Source organism: Pipistrellus hanaki, assembly GCF_964339955.1.
Source record: "Pipistrellus hanaki genome assembly, chromosome: 19".
Classification (NCBI taxonomy): Eukaryota; Metazoa; Chordata; class Mammalia; order Chiroptera; family Vespertilionidae; genus Pipistrellus; species Pipistrellus hanaki.
In genome coordinates this window covers 11,142,616-11,167,369 of record NC_140521.1, presented here as the reverse complement: position 1 = coordinate 11,167,369, position 24,754 = coordinate 11,142,616, and the positions used below count along the sequence as shown (strand labels likewise).

At 48.1% G+C, this 24,754-nt stretch overlaps 1 protein-coding gene across 4 annotated transcripts in view; it reads left to right on the top strand.

The window, feature by feature from the left end:
• Positions 1 to 24,754, top strand: part of FEZ1 (fasciculation and elongation protein zeta 1) — a 63,013-nt gene that overhangs the window by 15,957 nt on the left and 22,302 nt on the right. The window contains exons 3-5 of one of the 4 annotated variants that reach the window (XM_084867570.1): positions 7,590 to 7,754; positions 15,562 to 15,906; positions 24,167 to 24,266. In XM_084867570.1, coding sequence (XP_084723696.1) covers positions 15,596 to 15,906; positions 24,167 to 24,266 — 411 coding nt within the window. In that variant the 5' untranslated portion in view covers positions 7,590 to 7,754; positions 15,562 to 15,595. Of the gene's footprint in view, positions 1 to 7,589; positions 7,755 to 8,645; positions 8,837 to 11,942; positions 11,964 to 15,561; positions 15,907 to 24,166; positions 24,267 to 24,754 lie in introns of those variants that run through there. The other 3 variants (XM_084867569.1, XM_084867572.1, XM_084867571.1) reach the window with 3 other exon arrangements.

Below are 24,754 nucleotides of genomic sequence, written 5' to 3'. Positions count from 1 at the left end.
CGCGGCGGCGGAGGGGGCGGGGCCAAGCCGCACCTGCACTGGGCATGCCCGGGAGGCCGGGGCGGTGGGCGGGGAGCCGTCAAGGCAGAGGGGGAGGGATCGGAGGCAGCGGAGGCAAAGGGGAGCTGTGCCCGCACTGGGCCACTGGGCGTGCACGGGCCGCCCAGGGCAGAGACGGGGTGTGGGCAACGTAGGTCGACGGAGCCCGGGAAATCCAGTTGGCCCACAGGCCCACGCACGTCCCGCGCCGCATCTGGGACGCCCAGCCTTTCCTGGGCGCTTCCCTGATTCGGTTCTGCCGGATCCGCCTTCCGTTCTTAGCCCTCCCCCATTTACTTCTGCGGAGTCGCATGTCCTCAGGAAGTCTTATGAAGCCTGACAGCAGTAGGATAATAATACAGAAGTCATCTTGGTTTATTTGTTTGGAAATTTTCTGTAACCAAAGGTACCAAGCAATGGTGGGCTTAAATCAAGCTTCAAATGATTAATAGCACGAGCGGCCGTGCCATTCGGCTGCATCAGGAGTATACTCTTCGGGCAAAGTGATGGTTAAGATCAAAACATAAAAGTAAATAGAAATAAGACTTCATCTCTATCCCCACTTGTACCCTAGGGACAGGCATTTTCTTGGCATCAAACCATCAAGCCCTACCTATAACCTTTTTCTCCCTGTTCCCAATCTCTTCTATATATCTCACTCCTGTTAACTTCAAACAGTCAAACCTGTAAAGAATTTTTGTAAGTTCAGTCGAGCCGAATTAAGCAGAATCTCAATGGATTGAGATAATGCTCCAGAGCAGTCACCAACCTGTCAGACCTCACGAATCACCAGTGGTTACACTGGCTACCACTTGGCTACCGCTGCTCCAGAGAATGGCAGTTTTCACCTATTTTTATCTATGCTATCATAGATGCAAACAGACAGGCTCAGTTAAGGTAAAAGTTGACCTTGTCAGTGAAGATATCAGCCTAGGTGTGACTATCCACCATGACAGCTTTTAGTTAAAGTTTAATTTTAGACCATCCTTTGTGGTTACTTTGAGTTTGTAAGACTGCCATGCAGGCCTTCCCTGAGCTTGTCAGGTTAGCATGTGGCCCCTTTGGTCAATAGAAGGAATACACCAAATGCAGGATCTTGGATATGTTTTCCATCTGCTGAGAATTGTCAGAATGATTAAAACAGCACTAAGTGGTTTGGCTCAGTGGATAGAGTGTCGGCCTGCGGACTGAAGGGTCCCGGGTTCGATTCCGGTCAAGAGCATGTACCTTGGTTGCGTGCACATCCCCAGTAGGAGTTGTGCAGGAGGCAGCTGATCCATGTTTCTCTCTCATCGATGTTTCTAACTATCTAGCCCTCTCCCTTCCTCTCTGTAAAAATCAATAAAATCTATTTAAAAAAAAAAAAAAAGAATGATTAAAACAGCACAATCCTTTAAATTCCTCACAACCATGGCTACACCACAAACAGCAAACAATCTATTGCTGCCCGATTTTCTAGAACTGCCTCCCTGACCTGGCTCAGCTCTTGATTTATTCCATGTGTAGCCCCGGAGGTGGCATTGAGGGCTTTTGCCATGCTACAAGCCGGCTGGGTCACTTCTCCTTTAAGGAAGCCTACTGGTACCAGCACAACGGGTAAAATATATTCAGCAGGGGGAGATGCCAGTGCAGCCCAGTGTAATGGCCGTGAGAAGGCCTTTTTTGGTTCCGATTCTGTGATATTTCTGGGGCTCACAGATGGTCATCCTAAGCAACTTTCATTCCTTACCTAGAAAGACTTCCATGAAACACCCCACCCCCACCCCCATGCTTAGCAGGGATATATGAATAAAGCTATCCCACATATCAGAAACCAGCCACCTGGCAGCGTAATCTGTCCATTACTATAAGGGAGGGTGAAATTGTTAGAACAATTCCTGTTGTAGTTACTAGACACTTAAAGACAGTCACTAGAACACCTGGTGAAAGTCAGGCATTCGCCACCGAGAACTACTGTGCTAACCCTTGCAGGGGTCTTCAAACTACGGCCCGCGGGCCACATGCAGCCCCCAGAGGAGTCTGATCCTGCCCGCCAGGTTTTTTGGGCAGTGAGCGCAGCCAAGGTGTTACAGTAGGGATTAGTAGTTCATATAGTCCGGCCCTCCAGCTCTCTGAGGGACCGTGATCTGGCCCCCACTTTAAAAAGTTTGAGGACCCCTGCCTTAGAGGAAACATCCCTGCATCCTTTTCCCAGACAGCGGATCCCAACATATAAAAGTCCCTGTGTATGACTTTCCAAAATGAATGGAATAATCCTATATGTTATCAATAGGCGTCCCAACTCCTACTCAGCAAAATGTGAAGGTCAATTCCACACAGGTTCCTCCACTGCCAGCTCCAGAGCAGTTGGAGCGGTGGGAAGCACGTCTCAGGGCCCCATCCATTTCTCCTCCAGTTGAATCATCGTCGTTGCTCTCAAAACGATGGACTGGGACATTAGCCTTAGAATCTTATCTCACACTAACCCAGCACAGCAAGTGGGCTCTGAGTAGCACAAAGCCCAAACAGCAGAGACAGAGGATTCCCTATGTTCATAAATCAGTGAAGAGCAAACTAAGCCCTCCAACAGTAAGAACGCAAGCAAAGAACATCAGTAACCAAGTTACAGACAGACAAGAACTTTCACTAGCTAAGAGTTTCCAGCGGTTGATGCCTTGAGAGGGAAAACAGGAAGGGTTACCAAGATTAAGAATTCTCGGCAGCTGCTGGGAAATTCCCAAAATCCCTGTAACACAGGTTCAGACTGCCACAAGCAGCCGGGGCCCCTAGCAAAGTGGAATATGCCCCATCTTTAAACAAATTACACCAAACAGTAAAAAGACACAAAACAACCAACAGAGACACTATCTATTATAGTGGTTCCGATTCTGTGATATTTCTGGGGCTCATTTTATTATAAAAGGGTAATATGCTAATTAGACCGGAAGACCTTCCAGGAGACCTTCCACACATCCTTTCTGAACAAAGCCATGGTGGTGGGGCCGAGGTAGAGGTGGTTAGGGGCGATCAGGCCAAGAGGGGAGGGCAGTTGGGGGCAATCAAGCTGGCGGGGGAGGGGAGGGTTGGAGAGCAGTGCGGGAGGACAGTTGGGGGCGATCAGGTGGGGGAGGAGGGTGAGAAGGGAGTTGGGAGCAAGGCAGGTGGGTTGGGGGGGGGGGGGGAGTTGGGGGCGAGAAAGCCAGTGGGGAGGTGGAGAGGAATTGGGTGCGAGCAGCCCAGAAGGCAGAGTGGTAAGATTCAGTTAGGCAGGCAGGCAGGTCCCAGATTGTGAGAGGGATGTCTGATTGCTGGTTTGGCCCCGATCCCACAGGCCTAAACCAGCAGTTGGACATCCCCTGAGGAGTTCCAGATTGGAGAGGGTGCAGGCCAGGCTGAAGAACACCCCTCCCCATCCTCCTCATCCTCACACACACACGAATTTTGTGCACCAGGCCACTAGTCTACAATAACAAAAGTGTAAATTGCTAGTTAGACCAGGCATCCTTCCGAAGACCTTCCAGGCAAACCCAGGGACTTCGAGGGAAGCCCAGGTCCTGGGTGCCAGAGGGAAGCTGGTGCTGTCAGCCAGGGGAAGGAAAGCCTACTCTTGCACGAATTTCATGCATCAGGCCTCTAGTGTACAATATTTATAGGCCTGCGCAGCCACAGACAAGAGCTTCACACCATGCTCCTTGTCCGTCCAGCCACAGAAATCTCAGAATGCCCCGATTAAAACCAACCAAAGCAGAGCAGTGTCTCTGGTCCCCAAGTGGATCAGATTTAGGACTAAGGACCACTGGAGGCCCCCTGCCAGCCGGAGCTGATCAGGCTCACCTGGAGAACAGGCAGTAAAATGCCTCCCATGCCACACACACTACTGCCATACAAAGAACATACTTCCTTACAAGGAAGCCCTAAAAACACGCTGGATTCCTCCCTACAGGAGGAATCAACTTAGTCAACTTAGGTCTCAGGTGACACGTCGAGAATTGCTGAGGCTACAGCTGGAACTCAAAACAGGAAAATGCCTGGCAGCCCTGCAAATAAAGAGTCCAGACCTCGGCCCCAGGAACCCCCAGTCCAGGCAGCAAGCAGGATCCTCGGTACTCACCCCAGAGGCGTCTCTTCCTTACGTCCTTTCGTGGTCGCCAGAATATGAACTGGGCGATCAGTGGGTCCGCGCTGCCTGCCTGTCTGTCACTACTTGAGTTAAGCGGAGACGGTTGGATCAGAGGAGCCTTTACTCCAGTGCCGCTGGCAGTGTGGGAGAGCAGCATGGCACCCACAAAAGTCGGCTCTGCGTCGTCCCGTAAGCCAGCTGCTCACATAGGGTAAGACCAGGATTGTTAGGATTAGTAGGGATTACAGGCATGGGGAAGTAGGCAAGGCAGGCTCGGGTGGGTCTCCATTATTCAGGCAACAAGGTTGTTAATCTTTTCATGATAATAGGCAATTTTTGAATGTGACTGGACCACACCCAAGGCTGACTTCCCAGGTCCTGGGGGCAGACAACTCCCAGCCAAGTCAAAATTCTTTCTTTTCTTTTTTTTTCTTTTCTTTTCTTTTCTTCCTCCCTCCCTCCCTCTCTCCTCACCCAGAGGATATTTTTCCTTTGATTTTTTTTTAGAGAGAGGGAAATACAGAGAGAAATATCCATGTGAGAGAAAGACATTGATTGGTTGCCTCCGGCATGCACCTAGACCAGGAAGGAGCCTGCAACCCAGGTACATGCCCTTGACCGGAATTGAACCTGGTACCCTTTGGTTCGCCCTCCCTACGCTCTATTTACTGAGCCAAACTCACTGGGGCAGTGTCCTTTCTTAGACCAGCCCAAGGCAATCGTGATTAATAGATCATGGATAATGTTTCCCATAACCATAGCTAGTCCCCAATATTCTTATTTTTGCCCCTCACGTGTTTATTGTACTTGTGAGTTCATGATACTTTATCATCATTGGTGTGGATAAGGCCCTACTTGTTTGTTTTTTTCCATTTATACATTCCCCTTTATCACCACTTTCCCACTCCTTTTCTCCATCCTTTCATAGTCGAATGCTTCAATGTGTTTGATATTTTTATTTGGATATGTTTTTGTAAAATGTGCTTTGTTCATAATGTATGCATTTGGACCTTTCTTATTGAGATCTATTGAAATATATCATTATATATTAGTTTTAGATATACAGTATAATGATGCAAAATTTATACATATTGTGAAATTTGTCCATATCACTACAGTTAACACGCATCACCATACATAGTTACAAATTTTCTTCTTGTGACGAGGCAGTGGAAAAAATACCTTGGGGTGAGGATTTAAAAAATAAATATTTTGATTTTGGAATTGTGAAGGACTAAAATTTTTTTCTTTATGTATGAATTTTGCATGAAAATACATGTCTTTATATTTGAGAGAAAACAAACCCTGTGTGTTTTCTTTAAAGAATGATGTGGCTTAGACTGGTCAATCCAGGGGGGAACACCATAAGGAGAAAAGCAGTTTCTCAGACAAGATATCCAGTGGAGGAGACAGCAGGGCATGTTTTGCATTTTGCCATTTTTCAAGCTGGACAAGGAGCCCAGATGTATGGGTGTATTTACATATTAACGGGATCCTCACAATGTGGCGCCTATTGGACTCCACACCAGGCAAAACAATGGATTTGAACTGGTGCCAGGCGCCTCTCTCCCGGTTTAGGGAACAGAGAACTTGAGTGGAGGCCGAAAAATCTGGTCCAAGGTCCAGCCTAGAGACACCAAGATAAACAAAATCTGTTCTCCAACATTCCCTGGGCTGAGACACCCCCTCCGTCCCTTTTTGCCCTGGGGCAATATTGGTCTCCTTTTCTCCTTCCCAGGGTAGGCCTGTTGGAATGCAGCAGCTCTTCCTAGTAACCATGGGAACCTTATTGGCATGGCAACCTGGCAGCTTCGGTGAAAGGCGGCAGTGGGGAGAAGGATGGATGTGGAGGGAGACAGTTCTGTAGAAAAAGGGAGGGGTGAGCAGTCTTCCCTCCTGCAGAGGAGAGAGAAGGAGGGGGAAAAGATGTCCTAAGAAGCCCCCGAGGAGTTCAGGCCTCACCCCACAATCCACTCCAGGAGGGAATCGGGGCAGGTCTACCAGCCAAACCGGGTCCCAAGACGACCTATTGGTGCCTTTGTGTTCTACCATGTGGCTCAGCAGCACCAGGAAAGGAACAGGGGCCGGGAGACACATGTCACCGCACGCGAGCAGATTGATTGCTGGCAAAATACCGCACGGAGCCGAAACCGGTTTGGCTCAATGGTAGACTGAAAGGTCCCAGGTTCGATTCCGGTCAAGGGCATGTACATTGGTTGCGGGCACATCTCCGGTAGGGGGTGTGCAGGAGGCGGCTGGTCGATGTTTCTCTCTCATCGATGTTTCTGACTCTCTATGCATCTCCCTTCCTCTCTGTAAAAAAAAAAAACCAATAAAATATATTTAAAAAAAAAACAAAAAAAACCGCACGGAGCTTTTGTTGGGCTCTGAGAATCCAGGCACCTTTTTTTCAAGACACGTCAGGATGAAGACATTTTCAAGCAGCTAAAGCAAGAAAGAAATGTGTGCAGCAAGGCTCAGGGAGGCTGGGAATGTGGTCAACACAGAAACAAACTATGGAGGAAGAACCGATGAAGAGGAAGGAGTGGCAGCAGTGCCATTGGCAGCCCTGGCAGTCCCTTTTCTGGGCTTACTCAGGATCCTTGTCATCACCGGTCTCTCTGTGGACAGGGTGTGAGCGGGGCTATTCTGGGCTTTGGAATCAGATGGCCCTGGGTTGGAACCCTGGTCTCCACCTTACCGACTCTGTCTCTAAGTCCATTTCCTTTCTCTCAAGACCGAGGATAATAACAGCTCCTCCAGAGAGGCACTGTGACAACTAAAGGGGGTTTGTAAAGGCTTAGTTAACAGTAACATTAGTTAACGTTCTGTGCACGAAAGGCACACACACAGCAGCTGCCTTTTTACACTCCTGGCTCCTTAGAAATGTTCTGAGAGCTGACCATTTACATATGAACAGGATCTCCTTTCCTTTTCTTCTTTCCTCTGAATTCCAGGGCATCTGGGGGATAGCAGAAAATAGAGACACTTCCTAACATGGAGGGGAGTGGGAGTGAGCCCTCAGGCGTTTATACAAATGATGTCCCTGCTTGTCCTGGGGTATGGGGGAGTTCTCATGAAGACCCATGGAGCAGAACCATGAAAAACTTTTTTTTTAATATATTTTTAAAATATATTTTATTGATTTTTGTATAGAGAGGAAGGGAGAGAGATAGAGAGTTAGAAACATCAATGAGAGAGCGTCATTGATCAGCTGCCTCTTGCACACCCACTACTGGGGATATGCCCGCAACCAAGGTACATGCCCTTGACTGGAATCGAACCTGGGGCCCTTCAGTCCCCAAGCCTACGCTCTATCCATTGAGCCAAACCGGTCCTGGCTGAAAAACCTTTTAAGCTTTAGAAACTCTGTCTGTTTAAATATGAAATGAGACTTCCTCTGATTAGAGAGGTGAGGTGGGAATGGGCCTGATGCTGTAATTCTCCACAGAAAGGCCGGAGCGCAGTGTCGGTGGCTGCTGGGTGGCAGCATCCCCTGCTCTCCAGCCCCAGACCGGAGGACTCTGCAACTCCAAAAACAGACAAGCAGCACTTATTGAGCACATACTGTATGCTAGATCCTGTGCCAAAGCTTCACATGGATTGCACACAGGAGGTATTAATATATGTTAAATTATCTTATTTAATTCTTCTAAAGTTGTGTATTAATTTCTTTAAAAAAATAAATAGATAGATATATATTAATTTCAGAAAGGAAGGGAGAGGGAGATAGAAACATCAGTGATGAGAGTCATTGATCTGCTGCCTCTTGCGCGCCCTACACTGGGGATGGAACCGCAACCAGGGCCTGTGCCCTGACCGGGAATCAAACTGGTTCATAGGGCAACACTCAACCAGCAAGCCACGTGTGCCAGGCTGTCTTAGTTTCTTAGACACCACGTTTTTTGTTTTTTTGTTTTTTGTATATATATATATATATATATATATATATATATATATAGTTGATTTTGTTACAGAGAGGAAGGAGAGGGGTAGAGAGTTAGAAAGAGCAATGAGAAACATCGACGAGAAACATCCATCAGCTTCCTCCTGCACACCCCTACTAGGGTTGGAGCCCACAACTAAGGTACACGCCCTTGACCAGAATCGAACCTGGGACCCTTCAGTCCGCAGACCAAGCGCTCTATCCACTGAGCCAAACTGGTCAGGGCTAGACCCCACGTTTTTAAAGTCCAGGAGTCGTTGGAGTGTGTCTGCGGGCATCCGCCTGTCCATCCACTCAGCCACCTCCGAGCTTCTTTTGAGAATCACGGCATCAGGCCCAGTGAGATTTCCGAGTGTTGAGGCTCGTGCGCATCTTGGCGCTTCTGCATGTTTTGTGGGGGGAGCAGTGAAGCCGGCGGCGTTAGGGGGGCGGGGGCACTTAGAAACATTAACAAAGGCGGCCACCTGCTCCGAGGAAGGCTCTGAATGCTAACCAGGCGATGACGCACGGGGCCGCGCGTGCCAGTGGGCGGGAGCCCGAGCGCGGGCGCGCCCCCGGAGCCGGGCACGAGCGCGGGGAGGGGCGAGGGCGGGTGGAGGGGAGCTCGTCGCAGCCTCAGCTGCCGCCGCCGCCGCCCGGCCGCCGCTGCCCGCCGCTGCCCGCCGCTGCCCGGCACCCCGCTCCGGCCGTTCTGTGGATGGAGGTGTCCCGCTGAGCCCGGGGCCCGCCTCCCTCCGCCAGGACCCGCACAGGTGCAGTCGCGGGGGCGACCTTGTTCCGGACCGACCCCTGCCATGGGTGGGGGTTGGACGGGGTGGTTAGGAGGCCCCGCGACCCGGGCTTCGGGGGCGGGGGTGCCCGCAGGTCGAGGGGAGCCGCACCCCCAGCGCGTCCCATCCTGGAATCAGAAAGAAAAGCCAGGAGGTGGGCGCTCTCTGCTCTGCCCTTGGCGGGAGCGCAGCGGGGATGCGGGGACTTGGGCACTGCCAGCAGCATCCGAGCGTGTGTGTGTGTGTGTGTGTGTGTGTGTGTATCCGCGCGTGTGACTGAAGGTGACAGTGCTGTGTGTGCGTGTGTGTGTGTGTGTGTGTGTGTGTGTGTGTGAGCGCCCGGGCGGGGGTGCATACATATGTATGTGTTTGTGACTGTGTATGTATGTGACAGTGTGTGTGTATGTGACTGTGTGTGTGTATGTGTGTGTGTCTGTGCCCGAGCACGCGGTCTGGGGCCGGCGAGCAGGGGATGCTGCCCAGTGTTGCCACCCAGCAGCCACCGAGCAGCATATGGATGCCTCCTTTCAAGACCGTTATCTGGCCCGTCACCTTAAAGCTCCAGTCATCTCTGCCCTTGATAGCCCGCGCCGCCCCCGCTGTGCCCTCCCTGGGGTGCCAGGCCTTCCTCAGAACCTAGCATTCCTGCAGGGTCAGCGCCCTGGCGGCTGCCGCAGACGCTGGGGAGCAATTGTTGGGCCCAGAACAGGCCAGAGAAAGGACGAGTGTGGGCTCAGGCCCCTGACCAGATCCAGCGCTGGACAGAGCCCAGGGTGGGGTGATTATCACAGCCCTCTATTCGCTCTTGCTATCCCTTCCCTCCTTGCTGACCCCCTCCTCGCCTATCCGACACCCCCAACTCCCTTCCCACTTCGGGGTCTCCATCACGTTTGGCCAAAAGGGCCAGTGGAATGTGTGCAGCCCGCGGGATGAGCCCAGCTTTCTTGGAGTGCCAGCCATTGTGCTGCTCCGAGGAGCCTTTATTTGCCCTAACAGCCCCGGGGCGGGGGGGGGGGGGGGGAGGGGGAAAAGAGGGGGGATGAGAGCTGAGGGTGAATGGAGCAGCAGGAGGAGGGGAACAGAGGGAAGCAGAACCGCAAAGGGCTTGCTAGCTTATATGCAGTGAAATACTCTCCGTCAAAATGTGAAGCCAGCACAATCATGTATCCTGACTGGGCTTGGCCGAGTAGCAGCAGGAAAACCGAAGGTGCATCAGTGGAAGGAGGCTCTAGGGAGGCTGGTGGTGGGGGGTGGGCACACAGGACCTATTGATTTATGGGGCAAGTACTGGGAAGGAGGGGAGATGGCATGGAGGCCTCTGGAGGCACGGTGGATTCTCCGCTGCTCTGCTCCGCTCTGCTCAGCAGGCAAAGCAGGGGCTGGAAATGTGACTGCAGCCCCAGGCTGCGGCCGGGCCCATGCACCATTATACTGCACAGGCAGCTCACGTGTTCCCTGCTGGGCCTCTGTCAAGCTCCGGGACGCCTTTTCTCTCCCAAATCGCACTACCCATTGGGAGCCAAAATAAGTGGAATAGACAATAGGCCATAATCAAACCGTAGTCCTGTGCTCTGTTCTGTGATAAAGAGAAAACGAGAAAAAGGCTTCTATGGTTCTTTCTTTCTGCCATTCTCCATATATTCTTTTAAAAATAGACTTTGGAAGCATAGAGAAAGGGGATAAGTGCAATTATTTCAACTGTAGCTTCATATATATATATATATATATATATATATATATATATTTCAGAGAAAGAAGGGAGAGGGACACAGAGAAATATCAATGATGAGACTCATTGGTTGGCTGCCTCCTGCACGCCCCCTACCAGGAATCGAGCCCTTAACTCTGGCACGTGCCCTTGATCAGAATCCAACCGGGGACTCTTCAGTCCGCAGGCCCACGGTCTATTCACTGAGCCAAACCAGCCAGGGCTCAACCCCAGCTTTTAAGGGGAGGAGGCCTCCCTGACGACCTGCGGATGAAGACAGGAGCCAGCTTGCCTTTGCAAGAGCAGGACATTTCCGTTTGGGGGCAAAGGCACCCTACCAAGAGAGAAGCACGAAAGAAGGCGTGCTAAAGGAAGGAGAGTAAAGGGCACCATCTCAAGAAGAGCTGCCAGTCCCAACCCAGAGGCCCCTCCTCAAGACCAGGGCAGTGCCAGTCAGAACGCCTGGCCTCATCTCCTCTTCCAGGGCCAGGGCTCTTTCTGCAAAGGCTGGGCTTAGGCCAGGTGCTGAGTGGCTCCTGGTTCCCAGCACAGGCTCTCAGTTCAGCATCACCTCCAGCTGGCCATTCACGTGGAGCTTCCCGGCTTCTCGGCAGCGAATCGATGAAAAGAAATCAGGCCATGTTATCGATTGCAATCATGTTTCTGAACTCTAGAACTGTGATATCCATTTCTTCTTTAATAAACCTCTAGATCAGTGTTTCCCAAAGTGTGGTACGCGTCCCCCCAGGGGTACGGGAAGAGTTGGGTGGGGGTACGCGTTGCACCGGAGTTTGGTGGGGATATGCACTGCACCGTGCTTAGCTGCGCCTAATTCTACGTTCTCATGAGTACGAGGGGTACTCAGCGTTAGGAAAGTTATAGAAGGGGTGCACATATGTCAAAAGTTTGGGAAACACTGCTCTAGATGAGTCCATTTCTCTAGAGTCTGCATGGGCCGAGGATAGGTGCTCAGCATAATCTTCCTGTTGCCAACACTCAAAACTCAATCTTAGGCCTAGATTACCCTCTCGTCGCTAGTTAGTTAGTACGGATTGTGCCATTTCAAGTCAGCACCCCCTTGGTATCTCCTGCCCCTCCCAGCCCCCCCTCTCTCCTAGGGAAGCGTGCACATTTAAAGGAAATGTAAAATTTTGGAACAGCTGCTGGTTAACCTTCAGGTCTCTCTGAAATGGGAACTGGGACCCAAGAGACTTCGACCAAATTTAAAGTATGGTGCTTTAGCAAAAAAAGATGAAAAAAAATTCATTTAGCAATAAATAGTTCTCTCATTTGATAGGCATTTTGAAGTCTAGAACCGTGGTTGGCAAACTGTGGCTCACGAGCCACATGCGGCTCTTTGGCCCCTTGAGTGTGGCTCTTCCACAAAATACCATGGCCTGGGTGAGTCTATTTTGAAGAAGTGGCGTTAGAAGAAGTTTAAGATTAACAAATTTGGCTCTCAAAAGAAATTTCAATCATTGTGCTGTTGATATTTGGTTCTGTTGACTAATGAGTTTGCCGACCACTGGCCTAGAATATCATGGCAAGGATTGGAGCATTCTCAATCCACATTTCCATGTAACCAAGTAATTCTCATTTTCCTAAAGCCATTGGCATTTATTGGACACTATGTGTTCCATGCATTGTGTTTAGCGTTTCAAAGTTGATCTCATTGACTCCACAAAATAACTACTATTCAATGTAAGTACTATTCTAAATCCCAATTATAGATGAGAAGACTGAGGCACAAAGAGGCTGATGATTTGCCCCAAGTCTCAGAGCTGGGAAGTGACAGGACAGGAGGGGAATCTGCAGTCCAAGCTCTTCTCCAGCACAGAGTCCTGCCTCCATCCGCACAAACCCTCAGCAGTAAAACCTCCCCTGCTGTCTACTGCACTCCATGATCTTTCCTAAACTCACTTGGGCACTAAAGGATTCCTAATTTTGTTTAAAATATAGTTTCAGAAAGAGGAAGGGAGAGGGAGAAAGAGATAGAAAGATCAATGATGAGAGAGAATCATTGATTGGCTGCCTCCTGCAACCTGGGCATATGCCCTGACTGGAATCAAACACGACCTCCTGGTTCATAGGTCGATGCTCAACCACTGAGCCACACTGGCTGGACATGATTCCTAATCTTTTCTGTGCCATGGGCCCCTTTGGCCATATAAAAGAGCCCTTGAGGTCTGTAGACTAGGTGAGGGATCCCTGACTAGTTGTCTATGGCTTTGTAGGTGTGTTGTCCAATAGGATAGCCACTAGCCACATGTGGCTATTGGGCACTGGGAAGGTGGGTGGTCCAAATGGAGACTAGCTGTAATTCTAAAACTTACCCTGGATGTCAAAGACTAATGGAAAAAGGATGTAAAATGGACCATCAGTTTTTTAAAATGGATTACAGTTTGAAATGGTGATATCTTGGATATACTGTATTAAATAAAATATATTATTATAGTTAAATTATTAAGTTAATATGTTACTAAAATTAACTTCCAAAGGTATTAGTTCTTTTTTTAAATATTTTATTATTTTATTATTTTTTAATATATTTTATTGATTTTGTACAGAGAGGAAGGGAGAGAGACAGAGAGCCAGAAACATCGATGAGAGAGAGTCATCGTTCAGCTGCCTCTTGCACACCCCCTACTGGGGATATGCCCGAAACCAAGGTACATGCCCTTGACCGGAATCGAACCCGGGACCCTTCAGTCTCCAAGCCGACACTCTATCCATTGAGCCAAACCGGTCTCGGCTAAAGGTATTAGTTCTATACCAACACCTTCATCATAACAAATGAGTTCATTAGGATCCATGATGCTTATCCTTGAGCCACACATCAGCAGGTGTGTTGGCTCTGAAGCCTGTGTTCTTTCCAAGATGCCACACTGCTCTTGTTTCCTTTTGTATCCGAAGGTCCTGTCACGCTGCCTCTGTAAACTGTGCACACTCAGCATATACTGGATGTGATGCTGACTTTCCACCAGTGAAAACCCAGGAAGAGCTGCCCAGGTCCTCACCCGGCGCGCCCTTTGCTGCCCTTTGCTTCCCTTATTTTGAGTTTTAAACGTTGTAGACAGAGATGGAGAGTGAACCTCGTGGTTTTTGCGTCCGTTCGGTTCTCCTCGGATAGTCGTTCCAATGTAAGCAGCTAACTGCATCAAAAATCACAGCGACAGGGGAGCAAAGCTGGGCCGCCCTCCTATGTCACCAGGAAGGGAGTTTTGTGTGCAGTGGAGGGTATGATCGATAACGATACGTGTGCTGCCTGAGGTGGAGAATGAGAAACTGTGGATGAGAAGATGGTTTTTTCAGCGAGTACACATTGATTGGTGGCCTGGCCACAGGGCAGTGTGTGCGAGGAGCCCAGGAGGCTATTCAGAGGACGCCAGTGCCCTCGAGGGATTCAGATTCAAATTGGGGGAGGGCTTGGAGGTGCGAACGGATGGATAAATCACGGATGAAGGCGATGTACGGAGAGGCCCAGAGCTGTGGGAAATGCAGGGAGGCCAGAGCCTGCAACCTTCCCCGGGCACAGAGGCCAGGATGGCGGTTGTGGATCCTGGCCCTGGGACAGTGGGGAACACATCGGCAGTTGGATCCGTCTTTTATGGATATTAGATCATTTAATCCATTCCTCTAGTCCTGGCTGTGCTCTGTGTCTGGGAAAAACTCAGGTGCTTGTTTGAAAGCCTCTGTTAGTGTTCTGTCAGTCTGTTATTTATTGATGAGGGTAGTCATAGTGAGGTCCATGGACTTGCTATCCAAAACCCGTGGGGCCAGGCATGTTTCGGAATTTAGATGATCTCAACACGTGGAAGGCAGTACTAGAGTGCCTATTCTGCAGAGCATCCCCTGGGGACTGGTGCAACCATCTCTATAGTTTAAAAAACTAATATTTCTGCAGCAAAACACACTAAGTGGGAATAACTTAAAACCATAAGCAGCTTTTATATTCATGTAAATCGCGTTTAGTTGCCAAATGAGCTTAGCTTCAGGTCAGGTTTTTTGTGTGTTTTTTTGTTTTTTTGCCAAATAAGTTAGGAGGAACTTCCAGTTTCCAGAGCACGCAGTTAAGGATATGGGCCTGTTTCAAACCATATTGACATTTGTTGTCTGCCAGCCACTGTCCTAAGCTCTTCCCTGTGTTCACTCCTTTTACCCTATGACAACCCTTGGGGGTACATCCTGGTATTATTTCTGTCCTGGGAAAAATAAAAGGAAACACAGAGAAGTTAAGAAACTTGCTAAGGCCGAAGCTGGGAAGGGGCAGAACAGGATGCGAGCCTGGGCGGTCTGGTCCAGGGGCTGCACACTGAACCACAATGCTTCGGTTTTCAGAGCAGGGAATTGGAAGCAGGTATACCTCTCAAGTGTATTCTATTTATTTATTTATTATTTGTTTAATTTAATAAATCTTTATTGTTGAGATTATTACAATAGTTCTCCCTTTTCCCCCCCATAGCTCCCCTCCACCCGGTTCCCACCCCACCCTCTGCCCTTTCCTTCCCTGAACTGTCCCCATCTATAGGTGTACAATTTTTGTCCAGTCTCTTCCTGCACCCCCCACGCCCCTTTCCCCCTGAGAATTGTCAGTCTGCTCTCTTTCTATGCCCCTGATTCTATTATATTCACCAGTTTATTCTGCTCCTCAGATTTTTAATTCACTTGATTTTTGGGCTCACTTGTTGATAGATATGCATTTGTTGTTCATAATTTTTATCTTTACTTTTTCCTTCTTCCTCTTCTTAAAGAATACCTTTTAGCATTTCTTATAATACTGCCAAGTGTATTCTATTTAGATTAGTGTTATTCATACTGACAGTGATATTTGAACTCCTTAAGTGCAGAATAATGAGCAAGCGCAGGAGGGATGGAGGCCAGTTAAGTGGACTCTGTGTTTAGAGAGAGTCGGAGTAATGGAATATGTGATTACGTTCCCTCAGCAGGGCTGGCCCCAACGCCTAGTCCAAACTCACATTAGCTTGTCTATTTCTTCCAGAGACACGAACCCTGAGCCTTGCAGCTGCGCCAGGATGGAGGCTCCACTGGTGAGTCTGGATGAAGAGTTTGAGGACCTCCGGCCCTGCTGCTCAGAGGAACAGGAGGAGAAGCCACGGTGTCTGTATGGCTCGTCGCCCCACCACCTGGAGGACCCCTCCCTCTCTGAGCTTGAGAATTTCTCTTCTGAAATAATCAGCTTCAAGTCCATGGAGGACCTCGTGAATGAATTTGACGAGAAGCTCAATGTCTGCTTCCGGAACTACAATGCCAAGACCGAGAACCTGGCTCCCGTGAAGAACCAGTTCCAGATCCAAGAGGAGGAGGAGACCCTGCAGGACGAGGAGTAAGACATCTTAGTTGCCCTCTCTTGCTTCATACAAGAGCCCTGGGGTCTGGGGACCTTGACATAGACCTAGATTCTGTCTATGAGCTCTTGGCTTCTTACTACCTTTTCATGTCAGCCGGGCAGTGCTCTCCCCGGTAGTGGCTGCCATTGTACTGTCATATCCCTTCATAGTCCCCTGTGGAGCTTTCTTAAGTTGAAACCTTAAAGAATTGAAGGGATTTTAGGAAATAGAAAGTTTCCCCTAGATACAAAATAGAATTTCAGGAGTATGGTAAACTTTGGGGGGTGGGGGTGTCTGTCTATCTTCAGCTTTCTTTCTTTCTTTCTTTCTTTCTTTTTTTTTTTTTTAAATCAATCTTTATTGTTCATATTATTACAAAGGTTCCTCATTTCTTCCCCCCTCCACCAGGTTCCCACCCCACCCAGCTTGCTTGCTTGCTTTCTCTTTCTTTCTTTCTTTCATTCTTTCTTTCTTCCTTCCTTTCTTTCTTTCTTTCTTTTTATATATCTTTATTGATTTCAGAGAGGATGGGAGAGGGAAAGAGAGATAGAAACATCAATGATGAGAGATAATTATTGATTGGCTGCCTCCTGAAGGTCCCCTATAGGGGATCAAGCCCAAAACCCAGGGATGTGCCTTTGGCCGAAATGGAACCTGGGACCCTCTATACACTGAGCCAAACCAGCTAGGGCTATCTTCAGCTTTCTTTATGCCAGTAGTAACCTACCCAGCTTTAAAAAATAAGGACCAGGAAAAAACAAAACTGTGATGGAGGAATCTGTCATTAGAGCAATTTGCTTCAAGAAACACCAGAATTGTGAACATCTCCAAATTGCTTCCTACCTCTTACACGTGGGAAAAAATGTCAAGAAATGAACTTGAGCCCATGGAGTTCCCCGGGGGAATACAAACATGATAACTGGATGAAGGGGCTTCCGAGTGTGCAGGTTCCTCAGGCCACTCACTAGTCACCTTCTCAGAACAGTAGTTGAGAAAAGATAGAGCTGTTTGAGGAGGGACTAGAAAGAGAAGGGGTAATTTTTCACATAAATTAAAGAGTGTTTGGGGCATTGATAAGAAGAAAACAAAAAACAGCCAATTCCCTGCAGAGAGAAAACATGCACTAATTGTTCTTTGGGCATCACCCAAGAAATGCCACATAGTTGGTCATGGAAGTTTGGAGAACAGCTATGCTTTTGGTTTCTCTCTTCATGGACTTGAGCAGGAAGAGCTGGCCACAGGCAAGCTGCATAAGAGGCATGTCCTAGACAGAGGATTGAACCTGACCATATGGGGCAGACAGTAGTGTATTTGGTGGCTAATGAAGACTGTATCTCTGAATACAGGGCAACAAATTTGTGTCTTGCTATTATACCCCCACTGTCTAAAGTAGTGCTTGGGGTGTAGTAAGTGATCAAATATTTCTGAGTGACATATTGACTATTGAATGAATGGTATGGCGATAATAGCTAGCCTTTTAGGTATGGCACAGTGTTTCTAGCTAGGTCTAATCCATTTCTGTGTTCTCTTTTTCATTAATGCTCACCAGACACCTGGCATAGAGAACTGGTCATTCTGGTGGCCGGTACTATCACAGTGGGATGTATGTTATTCCATTCCAAGTTTCAAACGCATTCTTTTTAGATACTGAGACTGTTATAATTTGTTTGACTCTTTTAAGTCCAAAAAAAGGATGACCGTGGGGCTCTGTCACACAGAGTATTTTTTCACTCTAGTCCATTGCACCAGGCAATGAACTAGAAATATAAAGACTATGAATTCTAATTTCCAGACTCTCACTAAGTCGCTGTGTGACCTTGGGCAAGTCACTAACTCTAGTTGACTGCGTGGGTCCTCATCTTTGAAACCCCCAGAGCTCAGTCTTGATGAAGCGGGACTAAGGACTGGCAAAGAACCTCATTTCTCACCTCACCCGGGCTGCGCTCTGAAAATGACTTTTTACGACGTGTCCAATTCCTTTTGCTTCCAACAAATCATCTCTCCCCTACTTCACCCCCGACTGCCTCATTAAGGATGGAGGCCCAGCCAGCAAGTAGCACATTAACAGAGGTCACTCAATGTCAATTACCATCACATGGGATTAGTGTCTTATCCTGACTTTCCCCGATTTGCCTGCCTCATTGACTGACTCAGCTAACAGACCAAAGGTTGAAGAATTCCTTAGAGATAAAAGTATGATTTGGGGGTAGTGTCGAGGGAGGAATCTGGGAAGAGAGAAGTTAACATTTTGGTCAGCATATCTGAATCTTTACAGCTTAAAATAAAAATGAGGATTCAACTACCTACTTTGTTTTATAGACACCTATTCAGTTACTTTAACTGTAAAATATAGTGAGGTAAAGGAAGAAGATAATTTAATAGCTGACTTGATTGCGGTTTTCCAATCAAGTCTCCAATCAAGATAGCTCTATGGTTCCAATAAACCTGCATAGGTTTAGTATTTGGAGTGTATTTGGGGTGTTTGCTTCTCTGTTGACCACTGCACCAGGGTATGTGGGCATTAAACGAGAGTCAGACTTGAATATATAGCTCCTGTTTTTAAATTTAGAAACTATTTCAGAATCTCTCCTTTGCTTATATGTGATCAACCTTCCCTTTGTCATAAGAGATTGAACCTGGAGGCCCGAGGTTCCTAGAGGCCAATACAAAATGAGAAGGGGCAGTTCTCACCCCACCTCCTGCCTTCTGGGGTTCCTCTCAGCAGCCTTCTTACAAGTGTCCTGGAGGGGTCAGCCACCTGACAGATTTCTTATTCTTCAGACGGAATTGTGGGGTCAAAGGTGATGTTAAAAACAAAGTCTGGCCGAAACCGGTTTGACTCAGTGGTAGAGCGTCGGTCTGCGGACTGAAAGGTCCCAGGTTCAATTCCGGTCAGGGCCATGTATGTTGGTTGCGGGCACATCCCCAGTGGGGGGTGTGCAGGAGGCAGCTGGTCGGTGTTTCTCTCGCATTGACGTTTCTAGCACTCTATCCCTCTCCCTTCCTCTCTGTAAAAAATCAATAAAAATATATTAAATAAGAAACAAAAACAAACAAACAAAAAACAAAGTCTGCACAATAAATAAACGACCTATAATCAGCCACACTTTACATTGAAGACAAGTAAAAACCAAATAACCAGATAGGAAAAGATGACAGATAACTGATTTTTTTTTTTTTTTTTTTTTTTTTTTTTTAGGAAAGTTAATTCTCTTCTTTCTCCATACAGAAGGCACAGATTGTATTAATTGTATTTAAGCAATCTGAAAAATTGTTCAAAGTCATTCATGTGCTAGTAATTAATTATTATTAAGTATTAACCGCAAAAGTATATCTATGTTAACACACATCTAAGTGTGGATAGTGATGGCTAGATGCAAATGAACCACTGGACAAGGGCTGTAGTTGCTAGAGGGGATTCAAGGGAAATGTTACCAAGTTGGAATTCTAATAAGACCTGTGCACTGCTACTAGCTTGTCAGGAATAGGTATGTAGGTGTGTGTGTGTGTGTGTGTGTGTGTGTGTGTGTGTGTGTAGCTAGAATAATGTAGCCTTTCAGACCTGACTTTTTGTCCAGGTGTATTATGAGAACCCATTCTGTTCAGTTTGTTCACCTCTGCCATCACCCTTTCCCAAATGCCTAGCCCTCTGGTGAAAGACAGTTTAGTCCATTCTGCAGGCAACTAAGCTCAAGCTATAAAATAGGCACCTAAAAGCTGTCTCTGTTATTATAGGGACTGAGATCAAATTGAATCCTGGGTGCCATGGCAACATGACAGAAATTGAGGCAACCTGTCTAATCTTAGTTCCTTTTTTTTAACTGATGAGAGAGAAAGAGAGACAGACAGTCAGAGAGAAAGAGAGAGACAGAGAGACACACACACAGAGACACAGAGATTGATTTGTCGTTCCACTTGTTCATGCATTCACTGGTTGATTCCTGTATGTGCCCTAATGGGGGATCGATCCTGCAACCTTGGCACATGGAGACAGTGCTCTAACCAACTGACCTGTCTGGCTTCGGTTAATCTTCATTCTCTGGTAAAGGATAGAGTGGATGGCTTTCAGAGTCTCCTTCCCCCAAGAAAAGAGTCAATGGCAGGATGCTTCCCAGGGAAGTGGAATTTTAAAGTCCACCTCAGCGTCCCAGTAAGAGGGACTATGTCTGTTTCCAAGGACCCTGTTTACCATTATAGTTAGCCTCTCTGGGGAGAAAGCCCTTCCCGCTCTTCCTCACTGCGAGCTTTGTGCTTCCCCTCCGCCTGGCTCCTGGTCCCTGTCTGTGGCTGCCTGCCTCCCAGCACCCCGCCTCTGCCTTCCACCTAGCCTCTCCCGGGATGGAGATAGAGACAGAAAGCAGGGCGTGGCCCTGCTGTCCGGGCCCTTTGTCTCCTGTAGATTGACGAAAGCATATTGCCCAAAACAATGTATTTCTAGACTTTGCATGCACAGCCAGTTTCTGAACTGCTGTTCTAGGGTGTGATTTGGAGCTTGGTGTAGGATTCTGATGCCTATGCCTATCATAAAATTCATCAAGGATCGGAAGAGTGAAGTCGTTAGGAATGTAGGCTCTGTAAGCTCTATTGCCTGGCTCAGTCCCACCTCTGTCGTTACTGGCTGTGTAAACTTAGACAGGCTAAGTGGACGCCCCCACGTTCCAGCTTCTCCTCATTACTGTCTGCCTTACAGAGCTGTTGTTTGGAATGAATGAATGAATGAATGAATGAATCCATATAAAGAGTTTAGGATAGTGCCTGGCTTATGGTAAGTGCTTGCTGGCCAAGTGTTGGCTGTGCGTTGTTACTGGTGTTAAATGGGCACCAAATAAAGATAGGAAAGGTACGCGTTGGGATTACAAAGAGATGAGAGTCCTTCTGTCTAAAGTAGGGGTGTCGAACTCAATCAGAGAAGGGGCCAAAATCTAAAATCCAGCCTAAATCGCGGGCCGAATGGTTTACTGAACAGTCATAAACTGACAATGTCATAAACTGACAGCGGAGTGCAGTGATGACAGCGCGGTGCGGGCCACATTGCAAGGCCTGGCGGGCTGGATTTGGCCCGCGGGCCTTGTGTTTGACACATGTGGTCTAAAGGCTGCTTTGAACCTCTGAGGATAAAAAGTACCTTGAACAGAAAAAGAAAAACCCGAACAAAACCCAAAAGAGAATGAGAACAGCTTGAATCCTGAGGTTTCAGCAACGGTTTAGGAAGTTGTCACTGAAAATCTAGAATCCGGCCCTAATTGGTTTGGCTCAGTGGATAGAGCCTGGGCCTGCAGACTGAAGGGTCCCAAGTTCAATTCCGGTCAAGGGCATGTACCTTGGTTACAGGCACATCCCCAATAGGAGGTGTGCAGGAGGCAGCTGATCAGGGTTTCTCTCCCATCGATGTTTCTGACTCTCTATCCCTCTCCCTTCCTCTCTGTAAAAAAAAAAAATCAATAAAATATATATTTAAAAAAATCTAGAATCTGAAGGTAAAATCCAGAGTGTGCCAGGGAAGGCCCAGATGAGAAGAGTCACTGCGCCCTAAAAGACTTGCGAGAGTTCCCAGTTGTCTCTGTAAGGCTGCAAACAGTTTCAAGGTCATTGGGAAGTGTGCAGTCTATCGACGTTCCCAGTTTCCATCCTGCCCGGGAGGGAGGGACGAGAGGCTCCTGCCTATTTTGGGCTTTGCTGAATTTCATTTTCCAGGACTTGCTGCAGGGACAAGTCTGAAGGTCGGTGCCTGCGTGCCTCGCTGCTCCTTCTCCAGCAGAGAACGCGGTGCAGGGGTGTGATGCTCACGGTTCCCGTCCACCCATCCTTCCGGTGGGTGTGGCGCTGGGACTTTTGTCTCGCAGAGAGCAGGTCGCATTTGCCTCTTGGCTTTAGAGTGCTAATGAGACTCGGATTTAGAATTAGGCCGGATTAGTGCAGCTCTAATATAGTGCCCGATAGAGATTGGGTCTTCGCCCGTGTTTAAGAAGGAGACCTGAAATCCTGCTGAAGCGATTGTCTAACAATGAGATCTTGCAAAGTGCTTTTCTCAATTATAGGAAAAGGACGAATAAGCCGATAACCCCAGCAATGCTGTTACCTTGTGTGTTTCACTGCCTGAGTTGTATGCATCACGCACTAGGAAAATCTCTTTGCGCCCTGGCCAGTGTGGCTCAGTCGGTTGGAGTGTCATCCCGTACACCAGAAGGTTGAAGGTTTGATTTCTGGTGAGGGCACATACCTAGGTTGTGGGTTTGATCCTGGTTGGGGCATGTGTGGGAGGCAACTGATGGATGTTTCTCTCTCACAATGTTTCTCTCTCTTTTCCTCTCTTTCTAAAAGCAATAAAAAACATATTCTCAGCTGAAGATTAAAAAAAAAAAAAATTCTGCTTATATATCCATGAATCATATATATTATACCTGATTTTATATGTTAAGAGCACTTTCCTCCCTCAATTTATACATATGATTTTTATTTGAAGTATCTGTGCTCTGTTTTGCTCTCTCTCTATATATGCATGTGTATATAAGCATATATATAATTTGCACTTATTGTTTCAGCATCTTAATCCACATTTTTGTCATGTTTTGAATTTGATCCACATGTATACCTATTGCTTATTTTTAAACTAGAGGCCTGGTGCATGAATTCGTGCATGGGTGGGGTCCCTCAGGGTGGACTGCGGGGATCGGCCCAAAACCCTAGTCCAACGCCACCTGCAGCTCCTGCCTGATGCTCCTGCTCATCCCGGCCCCACTGCGCCTGCCGCGCCTGCCGCAGGCTCACGCCCAATCAGTCCTGATCAGGAGAGGCTTGTGCCACATCAGCAACAACAGCAGCAGCAGCAGCAGCAGCAATGAGCCCTGCATCTGGCATTCTCCCAAGGGGAGTGGCCTGCAGGATTGGGCCAAAACTGGCTCCCTGATATCCCCTGAGGGGTCCCGGATTGTGAGAGGGTGCAGGCCAGGCCGAGGGACCCCACTGGTGCAGAATCAGGGCTGGGGAGGGACCACAGGAGGGTTTCAGGGCATGTCTGACCCATCTCACTCAATCCTGATCCCTAGCAGTAAGCTAACCTACCAGTTGGAGCATCTGCCCCCAGGTGGTCATTGCACATCATAGTGAGCGGTTGAGCAACCTTAGCCTATCATTAGCATATTACACTGATTGGTTGACGACCAGACACAGCCTATTAGGCTTTTATTATATAGGATGTCTATTTCTTTGTACTGCATTAGTATTTTCTACCCTTGGTTTCATAGGTATCATGGCATGCATATACTCATGAAGGAAACTGTGTAGACTCATCTTTTATTTATTTAAGGTTAACTCAAGTGCTGCTGGCTTCCAGGGATGGCATTATTTTATGAGATTTACACTAATCTCTGGGTATTAACTAATGCATTTCTTTTCCTCCCTGTGAGAGTTTGTGACTTCAGGATTCTCTCTCCCCCCCTCCCCCCCAAACAAATCTTTCTGAAATGAGTTAAACAACAAGGACGGCAAAAGGCCCTGTCTTATAAAGTACATTTCGGAATGCTACAAGGAAATGTCATAAAGGGAGCCCATCTTCTCCCACTGAGGTCGTCGTGCAGACAGAGGTGTGCTCATTGATTCCTTTCGCACATTCGCTTTGGAAGGTCCACGTGGGAGACAGGGCACGCCTAGACTCTATGCTGTTAGAGGGCAGGATCGTGCCACCCGTGGGCTCGCCAAACATTTTGGGTAGTAAGTAAGCACAACAGCATTGGCACTTCAGGATGACTCCGTTCTTAATGAGATCCAGCCAGAGAATCTGCCCAGATCGCCATCTCTCTCTCTCTCTGTGTGTGTTTCTCTCTGTGTGTCTCTCTCTGTGTCTGTGTCTCCATCTCTCTCTGTCTTCTCTGCCAGTAGGAAGTGGGCATGGCTCAGTTTTATGAGACATGAACTGTTTTGTTGAGGGCCAGATTTGTTTTCTAGGGCAATGTTTTTTTTAATTGCCAGAGGTGATTTGATTGTAGACTCCATCATTTGTATCGCAACGGCTCCCCTTCTCTGAAGCAAACATGGTTCACTTGGCAGCTCCTGGCCAGGGTCCGTTCTCTTGGCTCCTTCTCTCTGGGCGGCGGCAGAGCCTCTGATTCAGCTCTAAGCAGCTTGGCCCCTGCCTGCTGGACGGCAGATGACCTCAGCCTGGCCCCCACAGAGCCTGCCTCCCCGGCCCAGCTCTTCCTCCCTCCAGGTGGGCGGGGCCCCAGATGTGTGCTAATGAGAGCTTCTCTTTGTTCCTAGGGTTTGGGACGCTCTGACAGACAATTACATCCCTTCACTTGCAGAAGACTGGAGGGACCCAAACATCGAGGCTCTGAATGGCAACAGCTCTGACACCGAGGTACCTCTCCGCTCCCCCACCTCCACCCCTACCTCATAGGGCTCGAGAAGATGTGAATTCCACTTCAAAAAGCATTCAGTAACGTACCAGTCTTTCCCATTCAATGCTCAAAGCCATTGCTGGGAATGTAGGAGTTGGGGAGGAGGTGGAAAATAAGATGAGGGGGTACATCCGGCGAACACGAGGTGATTGGGATCATTACCTGTGAAAAGGTAAATGCAGATGCTTCTGTTGGTGATCTGTGTCTACACCAGGGAAACTTGGGTGCTCCAAAGTAAGAGGAGGAGAGTGGCTACCCCGAGCTTTTTATTTTTATTTTTATTTTATTTTATTTTATTTTATGTTCAAGTGATAATGGTTAAAATGAACAGTCAGTCTCACCAAAACAGTGCAGTGAGCAAGTGCTGACGGATCAGGGCCTGGCTAATGGCCAGCGTTGGGGCCCGGATATGCATGAGGTGGCCACGCAATGGGGAGGCGTTCTTAAT